The 25382-nt window shown below is 25.9% G+C and overlaps 5 protein-coding genes across 11 annotated transcripts; 3 read left to right on the top strand and 2 right to left on the bottom strand.

Moving 5' to 3' along the window:
• The first annotated feature begins 189 nt into the window (after nt 1–189).
• Nucleotides 190–7179, top strand: LOC127277524 (neither inactivation nor afterpotential protein G-like). Of its 2 annotated transcripts, none has more exons than XM_051298729.1 (9): nt 190–386; nt 1173–1372; nt 1636–1995; nt 5157–5330; nt 5451–5604; nt 5804–5925; nt 6300–6483; nt 6609–6831; nt 6922–7179. In XM_051298729.1, the coding sequence occupies exons 1-9, from the start codon at nt 248–250 to the stop codon at nt 7052–7054; spliced, it is 1689 nt and encodes a 562-aa protein (XP_051154686.1). In that variant the 5' UTR covers nt 190–247; the 3' UTR covers nt 7055–7179. The 2 variants fall into 2 exon arrangements, with proteins under 2 accessions (XP_051154686.1, XP_051154685.1); XM_051298728.1 differs by having other exon boundaries at nt 191–386; nt 1170–1372.
• Nucleotides 7180–7331: 152 nt separating this feature from the next.
• LOC127277531 (uncharacterized) lies at nt 7332–10400 on the top strand. 3 transcript variants are annotated; one of them, XM_051298742.1, is made up of 10 exons: nt 7332–7510; nt 7596–7680; nt 7922–8034; nt 8242–8299; nt 8444–8544; nt 8691–8840; nt 8951–8999; nt 9244–9380; nt 9715–9955; nt 10186–10400. In XM_051298742.1, the coding sequence occupies exons 1-10, from the start codon at nt 7421–7423 to the stop codon at nt 10236–10238; spliced, it is 1077 nt and encodes a 358-aa protein (XP_051154699.1). In that variant the 5' UTR covers nt 7332–7420; the 3' UTR covers nt 10239–10400. The 3 variants fall into 3 exon arrangements, with proteins under 3 accessions (XP_051154699.1, XP_051154700.1, XP_051154698.1); XM_051298743.1 differs by having other exon boundaries at nt 8432–8544; nt 9842–9955; XM_051298741.1 differs by having other exon boundaries at nt 8432–8544.
• Nucleotides 10401–10997: 597 nt separating this feature from the next.
• LOC127277533 (IST1 homolog) lies at nt 10998–14815 on the bottom strand. Its single transcript, XM_051298744.1, has 5 exons — nt 14407–14815; nt 12284–12722; nt 11842–11976; nt 11702–11755; nt 10998–11512 (listed from the first exon to the last, which is right to left on the bottom strand). Exons 1-5 carry the CDS (start codon nt 14673–14675, stop codon nt 11336–11338), a joined length of 1074 nt encoding a protein of 357 aa, XP_051154701.1. The 5' UTR covers nt 14676–14815; the 3' UTR covers nt 10998–11335.
• Nucleotides 14816–14934: 119 nt separating this feature from the next.
• Nucleotides 14935–17098, top strand: LOC127277551 (pre-mRNA-splicing factor Syf2). The gene is made up of 4 exons (XM_051298765.1): nt 14935–15156; nt 16139–16279; nt 16471–16763; nt 16858–17098. The coding sequence occupies exons 1-4, from the start codon at nt 15061–15063 to the stop codon at nt 17021–17023; spliced, it is 696 nt and encodes a 231-aa protein (XP_051154722.1). The 5' UTR covers nt 14935–15060; the 3' UTR covers nt 17024–17098.
• An 872-nt stretch (nt 17099–17970) lies between these two features.
• On the bottom strand, nt 17971–25155 carry LOC127277525 (TGF-beta-activated kinase 1 and MAP3K7-binding protein 2). Of its 4 annotated transcripts, XM_051298732.1 has the most exons (8): nt 24858–25155; nt 22363–22501; nt 21684–22038; nt 20692–21374; nt 20502–20595; nt 20158–20439; nt 18164–18217; nt 17971–18057 (listed from the first exon to the last, which is right to left on the bottom strand). In XM_051298732.1, the coding sequence occupies exons 2-8, from the start codon at nt 22468–22470 to the stop codon at nt 18032–18034; spliced, it is 1602 nt and encodes a 533-aa protein (XP_051154689.1). In that variant the 5' UTR covers nt 22471–22501; nt 24858–25155; the 3' UTR covers nt 17971–18031. The 4 variants fall into 4 exon arrangements, with proteins under 4 accessions (XP_051154689.1, XP_051154690.1, XP_051154687.1 ...); XM_051298733.1 differs by lacking the exons at nt 17971–18057; nt 18164–18217 and having other exon boundaries at nt 18652–20439; nt 22219–22501; XM_051298730.1 differs by lacking the exons at nt 17971–18057; nt 18164–18217 and having other exon boundaries at nt 18652–20439.
• Between the last annotated feature and the right edge of the window lie 227 nt (nt 25156–25382).

Here is a 25382-nt window from a genome sequence, read left to right as displayed (position 1 = left end):
AATTCTTTTAAAAAAATTTATTTTTTAAAAATGCATTTTAATTGTTCGAAATAAATAAATAATTGGATAAAAATATAATTGTGTGAGAAAAAAAAATTATATTTTTTGATTAAAGAGCATATAGGGAGGGGGGGGGGGGTTCCTCTTTGAATAAGTGGAACTATTGATTACCGGAAGGTACTAATTTAATATTGAAAAAATACTCTCGTCTCTCACACATTGGCATATTGGTATTGGTTTGAAATGCATGCAAAAACAAAATAAAATGTGGAGTTACGTATTATTTTCATTAGTGATTTTATCAATTTCATTGATTTGCCATCGTATTTATAATGAACCAATTAGCCTTATCGATAAACCAAATGAGTCCTACGATTATATTATCGGTAAGTTAATAATTAATTATTTTTTTTTTTTTTTTTTTAAATATATTTTTGCAAAAAAAATTAGAAAATTTATCCCGTGATTGCATCAGTTTTTTTTTAATTTTATTTTTTTTTAAAGATTATAATTAAAAATTTAAATAATTATTAATAATAAATAATAATAATAATAATAATAATAATTTTAATTTTTGAAAAAATTTGAAAATTTATCCTGTGATTGCATCAGTTTTTTTTTAAAAAATTTAATTTCTTTTTATTAATTATTTATTTTTATTTATTTAATTTTGTAATATATTATTTTTTTATTCCATAAATAAATAATTAATAAATTATAACATAAAGAACTTGTCCCGTTTATTTTTAAATAAATAAAATAATAATAATAAATATGGTATAAAAATATTATTATTGTTATTATTATTATTACATATTATTAATTTTTATTACTGAAATTTTTTTTATTTTTTATTATTTTATTTATTTACAAAGTATATAATTGTTTTTTGTTATATTATTGTTAATATTTAAATAATTTGTTTTTACTAATTAATTACTAGGTAATAATTTTTTTTTTGTTGGAAATTTTGATTTAAATTTATTTAAAAATTTTTAATTCAAAATTTAATTTTTGATTTTTAATTCAAATTTAATTAAAACATTTTGATTTAAATTTAATTTTTAGTTTTTAATTTTATATTTAATTTTGAGTTTTTAATTGAAATTTAATTTTGAGTTTTTTTTTTTCTTTGAATAAATAAATAAATTAGTTAATTAAATTTAAAGTAGGAGCCGGTACTGCTGGATGTGTTTTAGCATCGAGACTATCGGAAAATGCAAATTCAACGGTTTTATTAGTTGAAGCAGGTGGACAATTTAATTGGTTTTCAACAGTGCCTTTAGCAGCTCCGGTTTTATTTAATTCCCATGTGGATTGGGCTTTTAAAACCGAACCACAATGGTACTCATCGAAAGGACTTCACGATCATGTAAAAAAAAAAATTATTTTTTCTAAATATTTATTTTAATATATAATAATTTTAATTTAATAATATATAGGTAACAATTATAATTAATTATATTAAAAAATATATCTTCTGTTTCGGATTTAAAAAAATATTAATTATTTGTGTTTTTTTTTAAATTAAAAAAATAATAGAATTGAAAATATATATATTTTTAATTTAAAAAATTGAAAAAAATTTTTTATAATTTAAAAAAATTGAAATAATTTTTTTTTTCTAAAATCAAGAGGCAAAAATGGCCACGTGGAAAAGGATTGGGCGGAAGTGGACAATTAAATTTTTTGGCACATTCATTTGGTAAGGCGGAGGATTTTACAAAATGGCCCGGGGGATGGTCATTTTTTGATTTACAACCATATTTTAAAAAAGTTTCCGCAATAATGAATGTGAGAAAAATTTCATCCGACGATGAATTGGCAAATGCTGTTATTGGTGCGGGTGAAAAATTTAAAAAAGAAGGTGCCAATTTTATACCAGCAAGTGATACATTAAACGATGGAAGTCGATGGAGTAGTTTTAATGCATATTTACAGAGAGCATGGAATAGAGAAAATTTACATATTTTGACAAATACACTCGTCACAAAGGTATAATTATTTAGATATCCCTAAAATATCCGGATAACGCGGTTATAGTAGGCGGAGATTTCAACTGCAAAATAGGCTCTTTAAACCAGTTAGATGGGGATGTTTTTCTTGCGAATAATAATATTTTTGAAAAGAGATCTAGTTTGGACTCGAGAATTGATAAAAAGGGTATAGAGGTTGTGGAGCTTTTCGAGCAATCTGGATATTGTGTTTTAAATGGTAGGACTGGGGGGGATTATCCCGCGCAGTTCACTTATTCAGAGAAGGGTAATTCTTCAATAATAGATTTGATCTGGATTAATCATTCCGCGGCGCAGCTGATCAGTGACTTTAAAGTCGATCAAATCCCCTCTCGATCGGACCACTTCCCTTTGTCGATTTGTTTCCATCCTTCTAACTATATTATTCAAAATGTAAATAAACAACCTTATTTTAAATGGAAGGATGAAAACAAAGAAATGTATCAAAATATAATTAAATATCCTACTAACCAAGATAATTTTAAAACAATTGATGACATTTCTAATCAATTTATAATATCAATAAAGGAAGCATCAATAAAGTCTGAAATGTACATAAGTCCAAATATAAGAAGGAAAAGAAAAACTTGTTCCTTTAAGAACTGGTATGATTCAGAATGTAGAGAAAAAAAAAGATTGCTCAAGAAATTACTTAGGATTTGTAAAAGGAAGAAGTTCCATCCCACCCCTCTATTCAAATACGAAAAAAATAAAAAAGAATACAAAGAACTATTAAAAAAGAAAAAATATGATTATAAAAAAAATATCTTGAACGAAATTTCGAGTTCTAAAGACCCAAGTAAATTCTGGAAATTAATTAATCAATTTAAAATTAAAGCACCTAATAAAGAATATATTGAAATAGAGGAGTGGGAGAAATTCTTTGAACCCGACTTGTCTTCTATATCTCGAGCCATTAACATTAGTTTGCAAAATCCCTTACACTTAAATAACCCTTACCTTGAAAAAGAAATAACAATAGAAGAAACTCTCTTGAGTCTCAAAAACTGTAGTAACAACAAATCTCCAGGCCCGGACGGGATAAACTATGAATTTTTAAAAAATTTACCCGGCAATATGATATTATATTTAAATTCTATGTTTAACAAAATTATTGAAAGGGAGGTGGTCCCGTCAGAGTGGGGGAAAATAAATCTCAGAATGATATATAAGAAGGGTAACGTGAAGGATCCCGCGAACTATAGACCCATAGCGCTGGTTAGCTGCGTGGCCAAAACATTCACACAGATTCTTGCTAACAGATTAGTTAGTTGGGCGGAAATGAATAATTTATTTCCGGAGTGGCAGGCTGGATTTAGGAAGGGAAGGAGTACTCTTGATAACACTTTTACACTTAACGCATTAATTCAGAATAGATTAAACCAAACGGGTGGCAAATTATATGTTTTATTCGTTGATTTTAAGGGTGCCTTCCCTTCCTTAAACCATAATATCTTGTGGCAAAAACTGTACAAAATGGGTTGCGGATCCAGGTTTGTTAATATATTGAAAGATTTTTATAGTAAGGCAAATTTTTCCGTGAAAAGTGAGAAGGGCTCCACTAAACCTATTTATATTACTCGAGGGGTTTTACAGGGAGAGGTACTCAGTCCAGCATTGTTTACCTTCTTCTTGGAGGACCTTGAAAAGTTTCTTATCTCGAAGGGATTAAGGGGGGTCTCTTTGGACCATAAGACAGAAATACTGTTGATGGCATACGCGGACGATATCGCTTTATGCGCGGATTCGCCTATTTTAATGTTAAAAATTCTAAAATATCTCCATGAATATTGTCAAATAAACGATCTAGAACTCAATATAAACAAAACTAAAATTGTTATTTTTAATAAGGGCGGTCATCTTCAACCGGGTAGACAGAAAAAAAATTTTACTTATGATAACAATGTTATAGAGGTTGTCAAAGAATATACCTATCTTGGTACGATCTTCACTAACTCGGCGATTTTTAAAAATAATCTGGATTGTCAATTAGCTAAAACTGCTCTAGCAAAAAATTCTACTTTGTCAATAATTTATAAATCTCAGATAGACTCTTGGAATCATATTGTCAAGCTGTTTAAATCTATGGTTACATCGGTTGCATTCTTCTCTGTACAAGTGTGGGGACTAAGATACTTTCATGAACTAGAAAAAATACAGAACAATTTTTATAAACAATTGCTTTGTCTTCCAAAATGTACCCCAGAGTATGCTCTGCGAATTGAAACAGCGACTTCCCATTTATCGGTTAGAATTTTTAAATTAATATTGAATTGGATAGAAAAAATCCTTAAAATGGAGGACAATAGATTTCCAAAAATTGCATATAACAGACTAAGAGCTTTGAATCCTAGGGAAACTAAGAAATTTAAATTTAACTGGGCGTGTAAGTTGGGTTGTATTTTTGGGGAGTTTGGTGAGAGGGAGGCTTGGGAATCTCTGAGTCTTGAAACTTTGCAAAAATCTAAGATACATTGGATAAATTTATATGAAAAGCTTCTTAAACAAGGAGACTTTCAGAGGGCCCAGTCCTCCTCCTCACTAATTCTCTATCCTTATCTCGAAATAAAAGACAGACCGCATCTATTAACAAACAAAAGAATCCCATTAGATGACTATAGATTATTTATCCAACTTAGATTGTTTAATAAATATCAGCCGAGATTTGTATGGAAGAAAAAATTCCAATGTCTAAAAAGAAATGACTATTGTAACCTTTGCATGGACATTTTAATTGAGAAGAATTATATTCTCCATATTTTAATAGAATGTAGGGAACTAAAAGAGGAAAGAAAGAAAATTATAAAAAATACCGATGACCTAAGCGAGATGAGTGAAGAATGGATGAAGATTTTAAATTATCCGGATTTTAACTCGGTCAGAAGAATAGCCAAATTTTTATTAAAAATAATCGAATAAAGAATTTCTTTTTTATTTATCAGTGTGAAGTATATTGTATGAGTGTATAATTTTTAGTATTGTATTTCGAGCTCCTTTGTATGGATTTTTGTAAATCCTAGGACAAATAAATGAATTAATTATTATTAATTATTAATTAATTAATTTCTGTAATTAATAATTAATTCTGTAATTAATTTTCGAATTATATTTTAAACGAAATTTTTTTTTTTTAATTTTGAGATTGTTATGGGAACAAATTCAAAAATTGAGGGAATAGAAATAAAATATGAAAACGGAAGTCGCGGGAAAGTTATTGCAAAAAATGAAGTTATACTTTCCGGTGGAACAATAAATTCTCCACAATTATTAATGGTATCAGGAATTGGACCATCGATGGAGCTCAAAAAACATAACGTAATTTTTTAAAGATTTAAAAAATTTTTGAAATTATTTTTTCAAATTTTTATATTAATAAATTAAAAAATTTTTTAATTATTTGGTTTATTTTCACAAATTTTTTTTTTGTTTTCGTAGATTACGATTGTTAAAGAAATTTTAGGAGTTGGTCAAAATCTTTTTGATCATTTAAATATGCCACTGTACGTTTTTCTCGAGGCACCATTTACAATTACAATTAAAAAAATTCAAAGTATTTCGACATTATTGCAATATTTTATTTTTGGAACTGGTAAATATTAATTTATTAAATTTAAAAAAAAATTCCTATTTTTTTATTTAATAAGGTTGAGTATTATTTATTATAAAAAAAATAAAATAATTATGAAATAATATTTTAAAATATTGAAAAAACTATAAAAATTTTTTAGATAAAAATTTTTTGTAATAATTACTAAAATATAGAAAAAAAATAAAAATTAATTTTTCAGGACTTTTAACAACCAATGGAATAAAAGCAGTTGGTCGTAAAAATAATAGTGGTTTTATGATTTTTGCCGGTGCATCGACAGATGAAAAATTATTAAAAGATATTGGTAATTATCGAACAGAGGTGAGGAAAATTAATTTTTTTTCCGAAATTATAATTATAATATAATATTAATAATAAATATTATTATTATTATTTATATATAGTTTATTTACTCTCCCTGACAAATGCAGGGTTACAAAAATAACTCCTTATCCTAACGCAAATCATACAAACTATCTTAATTACTACGCGTCACCCGACCCTTAACTCCATACATTACTCCTTACATTCTTTTCACTCTTCTCCTTTCATCCATCTTTCACCCTGCCCATTTTCATCCAAAATCCATCTCACTCTAGCATCCACTCCATACCTATCATACACTTCACAATTGAATAAAATTTTTTCCAATACCAAAAAGAAAAATAATATATTTTCGCTAAAATAAAACCTAGGTTTTTAGATCACTTTATCCAACTTATAACAATACATCACAAGAGGGATTATTAATGTTAACGAGTTGCTATCAACCAAAAAGTAGAGGGAACATTACTCTAAAATCGGATAATATTTTAGATCCACCTGCAATTGATCCTTCATATTTGGAACACGATGACGATATTAAATGCTCCCAAGAAGGTTTCTTTCAAATTATTATTATATTCATAAATAAATAAATTATTATTTATTTATTTATTTATAAAAATTATTTTTTAATTATTTGCTGAAAATTAAAAAATTGAAAAAAATTTATATATATATAGGTGTGAAATTAGCGCTGAAAATTGTCGAAAGTGAGGAATTTCGTAAATTAGGAGCTAAACTTCATGTTCCAAATTTGAAAAATTGCCCACCATCGAATAATAATTATTGGGATGACAATTTTTCCGAATGTGTAATTAGAATTGGTGGAATTGCAAGTTATCATCCGGGTGGTACATGTAAAATGGGAACCGGAAGTGATGCAGTCGTTGATACAAAATTACGGTGAAAAAAAAATTAATTAATTACAAAAAAAAAATAAATAATAAAAAAATATAAAAAAATTTGTTAATGAAAATTTTCTTTTATTTTCAGAGTAAAAGGTATTAAAGGTTTGAGAATAGTTGACGGAAGTGTTTTTCCTTCGCCTATTTCCGGACATCCTAACAGTGTTATAATTGCATTGGCGGAAAGAGCAGCGGATTTTATAATTGACAAACGGAATTGAAATTGAGAAAAAAAAAATATTATTTTCATATACAAATATTGTAATATGCGAAAAAAAATTTTTTTTTTTCCTTTTATTTACTTAATCAAAAAATATTGTATAAAATAAAGATAATTATTTTATTACTCTCCTTTACTTCTATAGAAATAATTAGAACCATACAATTTTTTTTTGTATTACTAAAAAAAACTGATTTTTAAAAAAATTATTTTCTTTTTTTTAACGTTAAAAAAAGGGACAATATTTATGCTGTGAAATTGCAGCGAAAAAAAATATTGTGTCAGTGCAAAAAAAATTGCAAAAAAAAAAAAAATAATAAATACTATTAATTCACGTTTAATAATTATAATTATTATAATTTGAAAAATGGATTTTCTTCTTCAACAGCATCAAGCTAAACATATTTTTCGTATTCCTGATGGACTTCGAGAACTTTGCACTGATATTTCAAGAGAGGTTAAAAAAATAGCGAATAATAAATATAAAAATTCTTTTAAAAAATTAATATTTTTTAATAATTATGATTTTTTTTTCTAATTAGGTCCTTCGGGAACAACCAAAAAATATTTATTCTTTCATTGCTGATTATTTAGAGGCACTTCTAATCACAAGAGAAAATGCTAAAGGTTCAAAATAAAAGTATTTTAATTTTAGAAAAAAAATTTCTAAATTTTAGAAAATACAATTTTTTTACAGGTCTTTAATTTTCTAAGATATTAAATTAATTTTTCGCTTTAAAATAAAATTATCTAAAAAAAAATTCTAATCTCTCAAAAAAATTTGGGAAATTTTTTTTTAATTTTTAAAAATTCAATTTTTCAATTAATTTAATAGGAAAAAATTAGTAATAAAAAAAAAAAATTTCAGTTGCATTGACAATAGTTCGAAATATAATGGCTGACAGTGAATCGATAATTGCAGTTTTAAAAAAAACAGGATTATCTTTTGAACAAATAGCATTGGCAGCTCCTCGACTTCAAGCAAGTTTTATTTAATTATTATTTTTTTTTTAATTTCTTTATTATTATTATTTTATTTTTGATTTCTTTCACTAAATAAAGAAAATTAAAAAATATGCAATTTTCTTTTCGTGATAAAAAAAATAAAAAATTTTGTTTTAAAATTAATTAAATTTTATAAAATACAAAATTAATTTTATTTGCTAAAAAATTCAATAAAATTTTTAGAAAAGTTTTCGTGATTATTTGGATGCTTCGGATATAAATGCAAACGAAAAAGAATCAGGTTATTGAAATAAATAATTAAATATTAATGAAATAATTAATTGAGTAATTAATTAAATTTTTATTTAATTTTGTTTATAAAGAATTTCTTTAGAATTATTAATTCAAATTGTTGATTAAAATTTAAAAATAGAAAATTATATAGATGAAAAACCGGAAAAACAGAGTCATATCTCTATAGGAAAAATACTTAAAGAAATTGGAGCAAATTTTGATGATGCAAATAGAGCCGCTACTTTAATTCAAGTAACGATGATCATTTAGGAGAAAATTTTTTTTTTCTTCTAATTTTCTTTTTAATTATTTAAATTAATTAATTTAATTAAATATAATTAATTATAATTATTATATTTTAAATAATAATTATATAATTGATCATTACAAATAATTAGACAGCTTTTCGAGGACATTATAAACGAATGAATGAAAATGAAAAAAATGGAGAAATTCAATGGCAAAGAGCAGTTATGAATACGATGAAAATTTTGAAAAAAGCCGGAATTAGTCAAAATGAAGCAACAAAAACTGCAAATTTAATTAAAGTATTATAATAATATAAAACTTGACAAAAAAAATTACAATAATTATTAATAATTAATAATTAATTTATATTTTAATTTATTATTAATAATTAAAAATAATTTTTCTCCAGTCAGCATATCAAGGATATTATACGAGAAGAAATATTAAATTAAAAATGAGTAGGAAATTTTTTGCTTACAAATTATTTTTATTATTATTATTTTAAAATTAAAAAATAAATAAAAAATGTGAAACCATAAAAAAATATTATTAATTAAAAAAAAATAAAAAAAATATGAAACCAAAAAAATTAAAAAATAAATAAAATATGAACCAAAAAAAAATATTTTTAATTAAAAAAAAAATAAAATTTGAAACCAAAAAAAAAATAATAATAATAGTAATAAAAATAATAATTTGTAGAAGAGAAAGAGAAGAAAAAAAGACAAAGTTTGCCGGAACCTAAAAAAACAATTCAAGCCGTTGCTTGGCTCGATATGATATTCCAAGATTCTGGAATTAAATTCAATCAAGCCAATGAAGCCGCTTTTATAATTCAGGTAAAATATTTCAGATATTCGCATTTTTAAAACTTCGCAATAAAAAAAAATTCTATATTTTAATATTTTTTTTTAAAAATGATTCAATATCGGAAAAATCTATTTTCCCCACTAAAAAATAAGTTTTCAAATTTAATGAGGGGAAAAAAAAAATTCGTAATCAAAAAAGAAATTCGATTTTACGGAGACAAAAAAAATCTGCAAAATAAATTTCTGTAACAAAATTTTCAAAAGAAAAATTAAATTTCTTTTTTTTTAAATAAAATAAAAAAAATATATATATATATAAAAAAAACTTACTTGAAATTATTTTCTGTAATTTTATTACAAATAGAAAGCCTTTCGAAAATATCGTGAGAAAAAAATTATTTCGAAAAATTCAATTTCCATTTCATCAAAATCCTTAATTGTTGGTTCAATTTTAAATTGCTTAAATCAAAGAATTTTCGACAATATTTTAGATCGTAATGAATTATCTGATGAATTTGAAACACGTGATGAATTATCGAAATCATTGGAAAAAATACAAATTGTTCATAAATCAATGTGGAAAAAATCGCAATATTCTGAAGAAAGTAAAAAGAGAAAAATATAATAATTTCAATAATAAAAATTTTTGTTCATATATTTATTAAAAATTGACAAATTAAATTAAATTTTTATTATTTTATTCGTTACTAATAAATAATATTAATTATTATTATTAATAATTAATAAATTAATAATTCAAATTATTATTTATTATTAACAATTAATAAATAAAATTATTAATAATAAATAAAATTTTTAATAATAATTCAAACAGATTTCTACGAAATGGAGGAGAAAGATGAAAATGAGATGAATTTTACAGAGTGAAAAAATTCGAAAACAAATCAAAATATTATCAAAGAAAATAATAATAATAATATTAATTATGCGAAAATGAAAAATGAGACAAATATAAAAGAAAATTAAATGGAAATAATTAATTTAGAAGAGAAAAATGATGAAAACCACAAAATTAAAAAACGAACTTTACTTTTAAATTCATACACTCCTGCTTAATGATATTTTTCCTGATCTTCGATTGATTTTTTTAATTCCATACAATAAAAATTATTCTAATAGAGAGTTGGAATTCTTCATAATAAGTACTTAACTTTAGAGGTGGGTGTTGCAAAAAGTGTTGTATGATACACGTGCGAAAATCTGATTATACGAGTGTGATTTGCATCACACTCACTTTACGCACTTGTATCATAAATTACTATTGTGATATTGAAAATTTAGAAAATATATGGAAATTTTAACACTGTTACAAAAAATTTAATTATTTTACTATCTCTATTCAAATTAGTTAACATTTTAATTAATTTTATTTATTTATTTTTTTGCTACTTTTTTTTGTAAAAATTAATATTTAAATTACACGAAATGTTAAATATCTGAAAAGAGAATTAGAATTTGAAATTGAAATTGAATTACAAATTAATTTATAAAATTTTTCGGTCTAAATTTTATTTGGATTAGATGCAATTTTTTTTTTGCTAAGAATTAATATTTTTTTTATGATATAGAAAATTTTTTTTTTCTCTTTTTTTCATTCGTTTTATTATTCTATATATTTACAATAACAAAGTGTGCAAGATAAAAATACATTATTTTATATATATATATATTTAATAACATTTAATACTTTTTTACAAAAAGCGATGAGGCATTCAACGTAATATATTTATAAACTTTCTCCAAGAAAGTGAAATATTTTTCATATAACAGCATCCACTTTTAAATTAATGTTATTTTTTTATTTATTTATTTATAGTCTAGACTAATAAAAATAAAAAAGTCGACAATAGTGTGAAATCACAAAAATAAGGATTTCGGAAGCAAAGTTTTTTTTTTTTTTAAATAATACGCATAGATAATTAAGAAAAAAAGGGAAAATTAAAAAAATAATTTCCGCGTAAAATTTACTTCTTCTTTTTTAAATCTTCAAAACGTTTCATTAAATCATCAAAATCAATGTCCTCATTGTTTTCCGTTCCTGTTGGCGTATCACTGCCCGTAGGAACTGGAGGCAAATCGGGAAGATTAAAATTGCCCGTTGGCATTTTTGATCTTGGTTGTGGTTTCGGTTTTTGATCCGACTTTAAAAAAAAAAAATTATTTAATATTTAACTTAATTTAAAACTAATTATTTTAAAATTATAAAAATTATTATAATAAAATTACTAATATTAGTATAATGAAATTAAAAATAATAATTATAATAAATATTATTTTTAATTCAAAAAAAAAAAAATAATTCTTTTTTAAAAAAAATTTTTTTTTCTTACTTGTTTATTTAAATCGGGAGGAAATGATCCGTATGGAGGGGGCAAGTCTTCGTCCTATAAAATTAAATTATCAATTTTTCGAAAGTTTAAAAAAAAAGAAAATTATTATTATTATTATTATTTGTAAACAAAAAACGTACAGGTCTATTTGAATTATCATTGTCCAGTGGAATATTATAAGACATTGAAGTTGGACTGAAGGGGGAATTTTTATCCTTTTCGTTGTAATTTGATGGTCCCGGGGGATAAAATCCAATTGGAGCATCGCCAGGCGACTGCAACAAAATTTTTTTTTTTTTAATAGAGAAACTCGAGAAAAAGGATCCCATATGAAATTTCTTGTAACTTAATTAATTTTGGATCTTTTGAAACAAAAAATATAAATGGCGAACCAATTTTTCTTTTTTTTGAAAGATCAAAAACCCAAACCATCAAGTTCCAAGAAATTTCAAATTAAAATTTAATTTAAATAACATAAAATTTCAAATAATAATTAATCTAATAATATTAAATTTCAAATAAAAATTGAATCTAAAAAAAATAGTTTTTTAAAATTTTTTTTTGAAAAAATTAAATAATTACTGTTAATTTAACACCGGGTAAAAGTGGTGCCTGTGGAAAGCCAATAAAACCCACAGGTTGAGGTAATCCACCGCCACCACCAGTTGCTAGGTCTAAATTATTTTGTCCACCACCACCAGCGCCAATATCAATGAGTAAAGCATCTTGTCCTTCGGCCATTACTTGTGGATCGGGTTCATATTCAACGTCATAATTATTGGCAATTTCAATTAAATATTTTTCCACTAAAATCTTTGGCGGTGATTGTACATTTAATTTGTGTTTTAATTTTTCCGATATTGTTTTTATCACTTCCTCGCGACATGCATCTGCATATTGTTTACCATATTTTGTTGTTAAAATATCGGCAATTACTTTCATTTCTTGTATGTCAGTTTGTATTCGTGGCGCTGCCCAAATTATTGTCGATATTGCCTCCGCTAGGCCATCATCTAAATTTCTGTATAAAAAAAAACATTTTTGACGATTTTATTAATAATTTAATTTCTATCTTTATCTTTATTATTTCTCTCCATGTACATCTGTTTGGATTTTTACATATTAATTGCCCTCTTAATTACAAAACTAAAAATTAAAATAGAATAGTAAAATAGTAGAATAATATAATAATTAATACCGTTCTTAAGGCTAATTTAGAATTACAATTTAAAAATCTTAAATAGATTGACTTTGAACTAGTTAGTTAATTCAATTTCTATTAATAATAATAATTTTACTATAGGTAGTTAAAACTTTGAATATATTTCAAAAAAAAAAAAAAATTATGTTCTAAAAATCATAAGTTAGAATTTTTATTTTTTAAAAATTCTTTAAAATGCCTATTATTATGTTAAACGAAAATTCGAATAAACAAAAATTCTGAACAAGTAAAAATTCTGTGCAGTGAATTTTCGGTTTATATAAAAATTCTGTTATATAGAAAATCATTTTGATGAAAATTCTGCAAAATACAAATTTGAAAAAAAATTCAGCTAAAATAATAATTATGACTTAAAATGAAAATTATTACTAATAATTTTTAAAACATAATCATGCGTTCTAAAATTATTTATATATAAATTAATTAGAAACAATTTTTTTAAAAATATTTTACAAATTTTTAACTCAAAAAAAAATTTATACTTTCTTTTAATTAGATTTTAGAATTTTTAAAATTGTATACTTTTAAACTAAATTTTAGTATTAACTTAAAATGTTCTAATTTTTAAAAATTAAATTTTACAAAATTTACAATTTTTTTTTAAATTTTAGAATTAATCTAATAATATATAAATTATTATAAATCGTCAATGTGTTTAAATTCCTAATCGTTAATAATCTTCAGTAGTATAATGATCAGTATCCCCTTCTAGAGGGTTTTTATTAGTACATTTTCAGTAGAACAGTACCTTCTCCCTTTTTTTTTAAATTAAATTTAAAAAGTTAAAAAAAAATGAAAATCTAAATTCTTTTTAACTTTTTAAATAAAATAATTCTAATTAATTTAATCTTCAGTAGAATAGTAATCAGTACCCCCTTTTTTGAGGGTTTTATTTTTAGTTAAATAATTCTTCAGTAGTATAGTAATCAGTATCCCCTTCTAGAGGGTTTTTAAAGTAGATTTTCAGTAGTACAGTACCTTTTCCCTTTTTTTCAAAAATTTAATTTAAAAAGTTAAAAAAAATGAAAATCTAAATTCTTTTTAACTTTTTAAATAAAATAATTCTAATTAATTTAATCTTCAGTAGTATAGTACTCAGAACCTCCTTTTTTGAGGGTTTTATTTTTAGTTAAATAATTCTTCAGTAGTATAGTAATCAGTATCCCCTTCTAGAGGATTTTTTTTAGTAGATTATCAGTAGTACAGTACGCCCTTCCCTTTTTTTCGAAAATTTAATTTAAAAAGTTAAAAAAAAATGATAATCTAAATTCTTTTTAACTTTTTAAATAGAATAATTCTAAGTAATTTAATCTTCAGTAGTATAGTAATCAGTATCCCCAATTTTTTTTTTTTAATTTCCTATGGAATATTGAAATTCACAATTTTCTTTTTATTCTTCAATTATTTTTCTGAAAAAAAAACTTACAAAAAATGAAAATTAGTAAACACTGAAAACAAAGAGAAAAATAGGAGTCATACTTACTTCATTTGTTGAATTAAGCCAAATCTCGCCAACAATAAATCGCAATACATTTCCATTAATTCAAATGCCTCAACAACATAATCTTCACGTATAATATGTTCAACTCGAATTCTTGCTCTCTCAACTTTTCCCGCTGCTATATAATCAGCAATTTCTTTTCTTGCTTTTTGTGCTAATTCAGTTTTTTTCTTTTCAAGTAATTTTAATCTATTAATTGCTAACCTCAAATTTGTCTTTAATTTCGTGTAATTTGGTCCGCTTGCGAACATTTTTTTTGTCTACTTTTCGATGTGTCAAGAAAAACACTTAATAAAATGTGGGGGGGGAGGGGAAAGTATAAAATTCACAATGTAAAAAAAATCACAATTTTAGGGAAAAATTTAGTTATAGAGAGAAGAATGATTCGTATTTGACAGTAATAAAACTGAGTCACATTGTGACGTCATTTTATCTCAATCTACTTTACCGACGGTTGGTAAAGGGTATTAATTCCCCCATCATCGAACTTAAATTCCGAAAACGCGCATGTGCAATAGTTGTCAGGATTTAATAACAAAGGTTTGCTTTTTGTGACGTTTGTTATTGGCCTTTAAGACAATATTTTCTTTATTAAAATTTTTAAAATTTATTTTTATCGATAAATTGTTAGAAAAAATGAGTGAATCAGTGACTAGTGGTAGTAGTGGAAAAACTTTGGAGGAAAGAAGAGCTGAACGAATGAAAAAATTGCACGAACTTCATTTAAAACGAGTAAGAAATTTTTATAACCTCAAAGAAAAAAAAATTATTTTCATACCTTTTTTGGCTAATAATTAATAATAAATAAAGATTTATTTTATTTTTTTTTAATTTTCGAAGGATTTTTATTTAAAAGAATGTTTAATTATTAAATTTTCAAAAAAATTTTAATGGTTTCGTTCTCACGAAATTTTTAAAATTTTCCTACAAAATTGACAATTATTTCAATTTGTTTAAATTAATTTTTGATACAATTTCCTTTTCTTAAAAAAGATCCTTTTCTTAAAAAAGACTGCATGCAAAGTACGCATGAAAATTTATCGAAATATCTAGATAGTCGAAAAAATGTAAGAAAAAATAAACTTTGCTTTCCAGAGAGCATCTAAATCAATATTCATTTTATAAAAATCACCTTAAATTATTGTTTCACTTATATATTTTGCATAATTTACTTAATTGCAATAAATATACACTTGCAAAGTATTTATTTGTTGTAAATATTTGCAGCTGTTATAAATCAGATACGAACATAACCTACATTTAGTTCTCAAATCACTTCATTGGCCCAAGACAAAATAGCGCGCGTTTTTTTAAAATAATGAATTGTATTAAATACATTGTATTGTATATAAATTGTATTAAATGAAATTGTAATAAATTAAATTATTATGAAAATAATATTACCTTGAATAAAAAAAAGTGTTTTTAGTTTAAAAAAAAAAATTATTCAACAATTATTATTATTATTTTTAGACAAATTTTACAAATATAATAGATTATTATTTTTCTCTTTGAAACTTTCTCTATAATTACATGCCTTTTTGCATTTTATTAACAATATTATTAAATATTTAATAAAATAATTGTAACAAATTATGAAACATAAATTGAAAATTAAATTGAATGGAAAAAAAAACCAAAATCTAGGTTGTCCGCTTCGGATGAAATGACCCCATGTAGAGAAAAAGAATTTAATTGAAATTTTATTTTTAAGAATGAAGCAAGAACACAAAATCACAAGGCAGTTGTTGAGGAAGACAAAAGGCAGAATTTACCAAAAAATTGGGAATCACGTAAACGTCAAGCAGATTGGATACTGCAAGATGAAGCTGCACGAAAAGATGCCGAAGAAAAAGTAAAAACAAAATTTATTTATTTTTGTAAAAAATAAATAAATTAATAATAAATAAATAAAATAAATTGTAATTAAATTTTATTTATTTATTATTAATTTATGTAAAAATAAAATTTATTTATTTTTACATAAATAGAATAAATTAATTTAATTTTTTTTTTTATAAAATTAAATGAAAATTTAATTTTTAGGGCTTGGATTACGATCGTGTGAAATTATTAAATACAGAAGCAGTTGAAGCTGAACGATTATTGCGTAAGCAAAAGAAAAAAAATCCCGATCCTGGATTCTCTGATTATGAGCAGGCAACATTTCGACAATATAATCGCAATATTAAGGGTATTAAACCAAATATGGAATCATACGATGAGGCAAAAGAAAAACTTGGTTCAGCATTTTATGGCGATAGAAATACAATATTACATGGTTTACATGTAGATAAAAAAGATGCTGTCGATAAAATGGTTGACGATTTGGAAAAACAGTGAGTTATTCTCTAATTTGAATTCATTTAATACTGTATTTTATTATTATTTATTTTTTATTAATTTATGGTTTTTTGTTTTTTTAATTTTTAGAATTGCAAAGAGAAATAAATACAGCCGACGTCGAACTCACAATGATGATGCAGATATTGATTATATTAATGAGAGAAATGCAAAATTCAATCAAAAATTGGAACGTTTTTATGGCGAGCACACGAGGGAAACAAAACTCAATTTGGAAAGAGGAACAGCGATATAATTTTATTTTTTTTTTAGACGAAAAAAGAAAAAAAAGGAGAGGATAAATCGAATAAATAAATTTATTTATTCGATAGATTTGTTTTTTTTTTTTATTAATTATAATTTAAATATTTTTCGAATTTTACTTACCAGATAATGGTAAAAATATGAGCGAAAGGATTAGAAAAAATAAATTACAATTTAATTAAGTAACAAACAAAAAAAAGTTTATTTCAACAAAGATTATTTTTTTCATTCTCAACAAAAAAAAAAGGAAAAAAAAACAATTATAATACAATTTTCTATTTCTTTTTTTTTTTTTTTTTAATCGCAGAAACAAATTATTTTTTTTCTTTCTAATAAACAATTTTCTTTTGGAATCAATATTTTGTGAATAAAATTCAGCAAATTTTTTTTTTCTCTTTACAAAGTAAACAAATAATTTTCCAATAATAGTAATAATTTATTGTTGAAAAGTTATTTTTAAAAGGAGAAACATTGAATTATTTTTACTTTAGAAAAAAAAAAAAAAAAAATTATTTCTTTTAGTTACAAAAAAGAAATTGAATTTCCTTCAGTTACGAAAAGGAAAAAATGTCGAATAATTTTTTATTAGAAAGAAAAAATCTTTCCATAAAAGTGAAAATTATTTTTAAATTTATTAATATGGAAACTAAATTAATAATAATAATTAATTTCTTATAAAACAAAAAAAATTGTCAACTTATTTTTCTCTAGAGAATTTTTTTTTTTTTCCAACAATTGAAATATTTTTGATTATTTAAAAAAGGAAATTAAGTTACAATAATGTAATCTAAGGTCAATAGAAAATTAAATAATTATACAATATTCACAATATGTCAGTCATCTTAATTTAAAAAATGTCAAAAGTTTTCTTTTTTTTTCTCATTTCATGGGAATAAATATTGTTTCTTTTCTTTCTTTTCTCTTTTTTTTTTTAATTAATTAATTAATTAATTATTTACAGTTTCTTTCTCTCCAGATATTTGTGCTAATTCTGTTCACGTCAAACGACCCAACTGTGAACGGTTCCTGTAATGTTTTTTTTTTTTTTTTTTTAGAGAAATTAATATTAAAATTCTTTGTGTAAATTTTTATATTTTAAATTAAAAATTTTTAAAAATAAAAAGTTACTTACGAGGTGAAAAGTTGTGATGATGCGTCACTCTTATGTGAATATCTTGCGTCTCGCCTATAAAAGAAAATGAAAAGAAAGAAGGAAAAAGAAAATATTTTTTGAAAAATTTTATACTATTTTAAAAATAGAAAAATGCGAAATTGGATTAATTTTACTGCTTTCTTTTTTTTATAAGTTAGCTTAGAAAATGAATTAAAAAGCTTTTTTAAAATTTCATATAGAAGGAACAGAAAAAGGAATTAAAAAGGGAAATAATAATTAAATTCTTATTTAGAATTAAATACAAAAAAATTTCGGTATTAGTATTTTTTTTTTTAATTTAATTTTTTAATTATAGCGAAACGAGTTAGATTCATAAATTAAATTAAAAAAATAAAAAAAAAACTTTCGTACCTTGTATATTATTTTTAAAAAAATTAAGTATAACATTTACATTCAATTTAAAATCATTGCAATTAACAAATAAATCGTAAAAATACACACACATATCTAGGCACTTGAGTTTTTATTAATATATATTTGGTATATTAATCGCTTTATGATATCGTCATTTGGTCAATATTAAGTAAAAATTATTATTATTATTACAAAAATCACTTCCATGCTATTAAATATTATAATTATTTTCACGATGCGTAATTATTTCGTCAACTATTAATTCATAAAGAAAGAATCGAACAATCGTCGAAGAAAAAAATTAATCACGCATTTTTATATTAATTAAGGCGCATGATTATTACATAAAAATCATTAGAATTTTTATTTCAAAGAATTTTTATTAGTTATAATTATTTTTTAAACGAATTTTCAATTTTTCAAATTAGAATTTGACAGAATTTCTCTTTAAACGAATTTTTTTCGATACAAAATTGTTAAAACGACAAATTTTTATTTGTCCGAAATTTCAAATCACCGAATGAACAGACGACGGTAAGATTTTGGCGCGTTTTTTTAAAATTGACCATTCACAATTTTTCTGAATAATTTCTGATTGGTCAATTTTGAAAAAAGTCGTCAAAAGAAATCCTTTCTGTCGTTTGTTTTTTCGGCCATTTGCAATATCGAAAAATAAAAATTCAGCGTTTTAACAATTCTGTATCAAAAAAAAATTCGTTTAAAATGTGTCAAATTCCAATTTCGAAAAATAAAAATTCGCCTCAAAATTCCATTGTCCAATTCTTTCTTCATTGCATGCGATCGAAAGCAAAAAAAAAAAAAAAAAAGAAAACCTAATGAACACACAAATTTTTTCCTCGAGTTTTACAACCTCCGATATTAAGAGATATTTACAAAAATGAGGCGCATGATTTTTTCCAAAAATTAAAAAGTTGGAAATTTTAATTGATCGAATTACTTTAAGTCGATATTTTATTTGGTCGAAATTCTAAATGATCGACATTTAAAGTGGTCGAAATTTTATTAGTTCGATATTCTAAATGATCCAAATTTAAAGTGGTCGATATTTTAAATGATAGAAATTTAGAAGCATCGAATTTTATATCCATCGAAATTTAATTTGGTCGATATACGATTTTCCTCTCTATGTTGTTATTATTATTTACATCAATAATTTCAAATTTCCCGCAAAATTTCAATGTACTTTACCGACAAACTACATAGAAAAGTAACTCGTATAGCTAAAAAAAGTGTTGAGCTTTTAAAAATATCGACCAAATTAAATTTCGATGGATATAAAATTCGATGCTTCTAAATTTCTATCATTTAGAATATCGAACAAATAAAATATCGACTTAATGTAATTCGATCAATTAAATTTTCAACCTTTTTAAGTTTTGGGAAAAATCATGCGCCTCCTCGAGTTTCACAACCTCCGATATTAAGAGATATTTACAAAAAATTTGTTTCTTGAAAATAATTTTTTTTAAAAAAATATTATTTACGAGAGATATCTTTAGACTCGGTGGTCGATCTCGATAGGAGAAATGGATTATTGTCATTTCGAATGTCAGACGGACAATTTGTAAATTTCCTACCTGACGTTAAATTTGATGGTGGTATTATTCGCAATAAATCGCATTGTTCACATCTTTTCATAAGTGGATGATTTTTAAATGTACACATTCGACAAACCCACGAGGGTCCATCTCTCTCCTCCGGATGATGATGATGATGATGATTGCCTGCTCTGTTAATTGGTACTTGCCATGCTGGCGGTTCCGTTGGCAATGGTGGTGGAATTAACACTGGACGTGGACCAAATGGTTGTCCAGTGTAAATACCACGATAGAATTCCTCATTTGATTCATTAACTGCAACTAAAATTAGTAATTTGGTAAAAAAGATTCGAAAAGAAATGAAGAAAAAGAATTTTATTCACCTCCTGGTTCTGAATTCTGATCGATTTCATTCGCCATTTTATTGCATTCGACCTGTAGTTGAAATATTTCCCTCTGCAATTGTTGTTTATATGCCTGGAAAAAGGTCGAATTGGTATTAAAATCGTTGCTTTGTTTTGAAATTTGGCGCGCAATCTACATTACCGATAGAGTTCTTTTTTTTTTTTTTACCTCAGGTGACATTGTTGAATCGAACGGACGTAACAGTAATTCAATTTCCTTTTTCATTGATTCGAGTCGTCCTTTCTCGGCCTCAACTTCACGAGCCAATCGATTCTTCCTCTCCAATTGTTCGGCAATAAGCTGTCGTTGATTTTCACTAATCAGTGATAAATCCTGATTCGTTGCAATTAGACGATCATCATTTGAAGTTGAAGCCATCGATTCGTTCGATTGTGATCCAATTGGCGTTGTCGGTAGACTCGTCGCTGATGAATGTAAATTAACACCCGATGGACCCACTAAAGGCGTTGTTGGTGCACTCATTGTCATCGTAGGTCGTGACAATTGACTCGGTGGTCCTGTAGGTAGTCCAGCGGTTCTACGTACCGAACTATATTGTCCCGAGGGTAGAAGACTACTGGGTCGTGTGGGACCCATTGGAGGTCGAATTCGTGCTGCGGCAACAGTTCCAACGTTTCCTGGACCAATGCTAATTTGTACCCGGCTTTGAAAACCCCGTGGATTAGACGATGATGTCGAATAAGTGAGACTGGAACGTTGTGATCGAATGTCAATTGGTGCCTGTGGCTCTGATGAGGGTGGCCTTAGTGTTAAGCTCACGGACGTGAAACTCCGATTCTGCTCGGTTGGTAGATTAACAATGTAGGGTTCACAGTAGTTTGAATGAGGTTCTAATCGAGGAAAAGACAAATTTTCATAGAACGCACCAACTTGACCTTGTCAATTTTGTTGGGGAGCAAAAAAAAATACCTCGGGTTTTGTATTAGTAGTACTGTATCGAAGTATAATGTCCCACTGTAAAAGAAGATTTCATAAAAATTGATTTTTTCGATTTTTTTCAGGAAAAAATCGATTTTTGGGAAATCTTCTTTTACAGTGGGTCATTATACTCCGGTACAGTGCTACTAATACAAAACCCGAGGTATTTTTTTGTTCCCCAACAAAATTGGCGAAGTCAAGTTGGTGCGGTTGGAACTCACCTGTATTTTTCACTGGCTTACAGGCAACATTAACATTAACTTCAAATCCACTTGGTTCAGTGGCATTAGCAAAAACTTCCTGATACGCTCCAGAATTTGCATCGATTTGTGTGTAATTAATAGGTGGAACTCTGGTACAATTAATAAGGCGACGATTTGAGCCAATATCAAGTGTACCAGGTCTATTGGGTTGTGTTTGTGTCGCTGGTAATATAATTGCGACTTGTTCCTGATTCATAGTGACACCACGTAATTGTTCCTGGTTTGGTCCAGGCGGTGGAAACGCTCCCGGTGAAGGACGACGTTCTTGTGTTTCTCGTAGACTTCTTGCACATGTCTCTTTATTGTGTCCTTCCTATTTAGATGATGGAAATGCCAGTCGAAATTTTTTTTTTTTATTAAACCAATTTGTTAGCGACAATTTTTTGGACAAAACGCACAATTTAGCATGCTTTTCATGCCTAACAGAAAATAAGGAATGGAAACTTAAAGGAAACTTAACGAATATAATAATATTAATTTGAAAATGACGCACATGTATATCACGCTCATGCAGGAAGCGTTTTTTTTAAATCAGGAATTGTCGGATTGGATCTCGTTGTTTGGAGGAAAAATTTGTTATCATCGAACGTTGAGAATAGTTGTTATCGTTGGAGATGGACATCTAGGCACTATCTACCTGGGCGATACATTCGGCAACAATGTGATCGGATAATGTTGGAAATTGCTGCTTCAGCTCATGGAACAGCTGCATGATGGCAATTTTAGAGCATGTGCACTCCCCCATCTCCGGCCTCCATTATCCTCTTTCAAACTATCTATCAAAAAAAATTTTTTTTGAATTCTTATTTAAAATATTTCCAAAACTATTGGAATACTTTGGGTTTTGGAAAAAGTTATATTTTGATGACCCATTTCTTTTTTTTTTTTTTTTTTTTTGAAGGCAAAATTCTTTGCTTGTTCCCTCATCATCATTGTTGGACACCTGTGCCGCGTGCCTTTCAACACACGGATATATGAGAAAAGCATACATTGAGATGTGTAAGTGCCGCACATAATTAGCCGGCCAAAAACAAGTGCCACGCGCCTCTTCACATTCGCACGTGTTCACCTCCCCCTAATTTTAACATTCTCCATTGCACGTGCAATTGTCCATATGATTTTAGATTTTAGATCATAGGATATTGGATATGGTAAATAATTTCTAATTGCTCATTAGAAAAAATTCTATATCCATAATGCTGTGTAGAATCTATATTCCAATTTTCTAATTACAAATTTTTGGGTCATTTTTGGATAATATTGAATTTTTTTTTATATTGTAGTTTTTTGGAATTTTTATGAAAATAAGAGTGATGATGTGTTAAGCAATTGGAGGTGCTAACATAATAAGAGTGAAATTCAAGTCCTCGAGAGATTTGGCATGAGCTGGACCGAATTAAGAAGTCGAAAAAAAAAGAAAATGCAAAAGGAATCCGGATTTGGCAAGTGGCCACCGCGTATTTAAACTGAAACCACCAAATTAATTTCTCAACCACGCGAAATACTTTCTACTATTTGCACCTGGGTGAATATTTTTTTTGTTCATAAATTTTTTTTCAAAAAATACCTAGGATTAATTTCTATTTCCCCCATAACGATTTCATGTTTATAACCTCAAAAATTGAACTAGTTTTTCAAAAAAAAAAAAATGTCTCTCAAATTCTATAGTAGCCCACATAGCACGACTTCTTGCTGCGAGGTTACTGTTAGGATATCTGTAGGGTTTGTAAGGTTACCGTGTAAGCCTACAGTAAACTTGAGGTTATCTTAAAACTTCCGCCATTACAGTAAGCTTACACGCAGTAAAGCTAAGGTAAGCTTACACAGTAAGGTCGTGGTAAGTTTACATGGTAAGGTTGTGGTAAGCTTACACGGTAAGGTTGCTATAAACATAGAATGTTATTAATAAATAAATTTTTTTTAATATTTATGCGCAGTAGATTTCTATGGCACATACGGCTGAGCAGTAAATTTTATTTAACAAAACCCTATTGGGGTTTATGAAGTACTTTACCAAATATATAATTAAAAAAAAAAATTTTATAATATAATATATATTATAATATAATTATTTTTAATATATTTTCATATTACTCTATGTTTATAGTAACCTTACAGTAACCTCACAGCAACATTACAGTAACCTTACGGGAAGCTTACCTTACCGTGTAAGCTTACCACAACCTTACCATGTAAACTTACCACGACCTTACTGTGTAAGCTTACCTTAGCTTTACTGCGTGTAAGCTTACTGTAATGGCGGAAATTTTAAGATGACCTCAAGTTTACTGTAGGCTTACACGGTAACCTTACAAACCCTACAGATATCCTAACAGTAACCTCACAGCAAGAAGTCGTGCTATGTGGGAGACAAAAAAAAACCCGCAAAAAATCTTTTTTACACCGGAAAAAAATAATTTTAACTGTATAAATTAAAAGAAATATTATTTTTAGAAAAAAAAATTTACTTTTTGAATATGCGACTCTCAAATATTGTATATCGTGAATGTTAATTGTCGAATTTGATGCCATGCCAACTTGTGTGAAAATAACGTTCCATCACTGTCTGTCATTTTACATTAGACAAAACAGTATATAACCTATACACACATTTGTAATTTATCTCTTTTTAATTATTCCACGAAAAAAGAATGCCAATTTTTTTTTTCACTCCCCAATTCGAGATTTACGACAACGAATTTTTCTTCTCTTTTGCAAATTATTTGTATTTCAGATAATAATTACGTTAAATACGTGTGAACATTTAGGATGAAATTCTCAATATTTGACGTTGAAAAAGAAGATTGTAAATAAATTTTTAAATTAGAAGTGAACCTAACCTCAAAAAAAAAAAAAAATTAAATCATCACCGGAACTAATTTTGCGAATTTGGCTTTTTTTACACGGGTAAAATATATGAAACATTTTGTTGGATCAAGTGTGCCAAAAAATTTGTGTCTCTAATGTTATTATTGTGCACCCCCAACTCTTCGCATTCCATTGCACAAGTTTCGTGTTCCTTTGCAATGAAAATTAGAAATTAGAGAGAAAATTTTGATTTTCAGGAAAAAAAAAATTTATACAAAAATAGTTATCAAGGGGAAGTGGAAAAAAAAATTCTTTGAAACTCACCGAACGGCAACCATTAAGGTCGGAAAAATCACGTAAAGTTGGCACTCAATTCACGATTGAAAAATTCCTGGAAATCTTTTTAACTTTTCTTTTTTTTGTCATTAATTGCCAGTAAAGGAAAAATTAGAAAATTTCTTTTATGTCGAAGAAGGAAAATGTCTTTTTTTTCTCACTATTTTCTCTGTCTCTCTTTTTCTGTCTTAAGGCACTGGAAAAGTGTTTTGTTTTTTTTTTGTCTATTTTAAAAAAAAGCAAATAATAACGCAAGAGACAATCCGTCGTGTCGAGCAATCAGCTGTCCACTGCGTATTTAACTGACAAAGTCAAATTAACGAAGTGAATTTTTTTTTTTGAAAATTTTTTTTTTAATAAAAGTTAGGGAAATAGTAAAATTTCTATTTTAGCAATTTTTTTTTTAATTTTTCTCATAGGGGGAAAAAATTGATATTTTTTGAATTGAATAAAAATTGAGTGTTTAAAAAATCTAAAGCAAAAGTTGCTCATTTGACTAGTGTTGGAATTTAA

The sequence above is a fragment of the Leptopilina boulardi genome, unplaced genomic scaffold (genome assembly GCF_019393585.1).
Source record: "Leptopilina boulardi isolate dan_hultmark-lab unplaced genomic scaffold, ZJU_Lbou_2.1 LbouV2_169, whole genome shotgun sequence".
Lineage (NCBI taxonomy): Eukaryota > Metazoa > Arthropoda > Insecta > Hymenoptera > Figitidae > Leptopilina > Leptopilina boulardi.
This window is presented reverse-complemented; position numbering and strand designations above follow the sequence as displayed.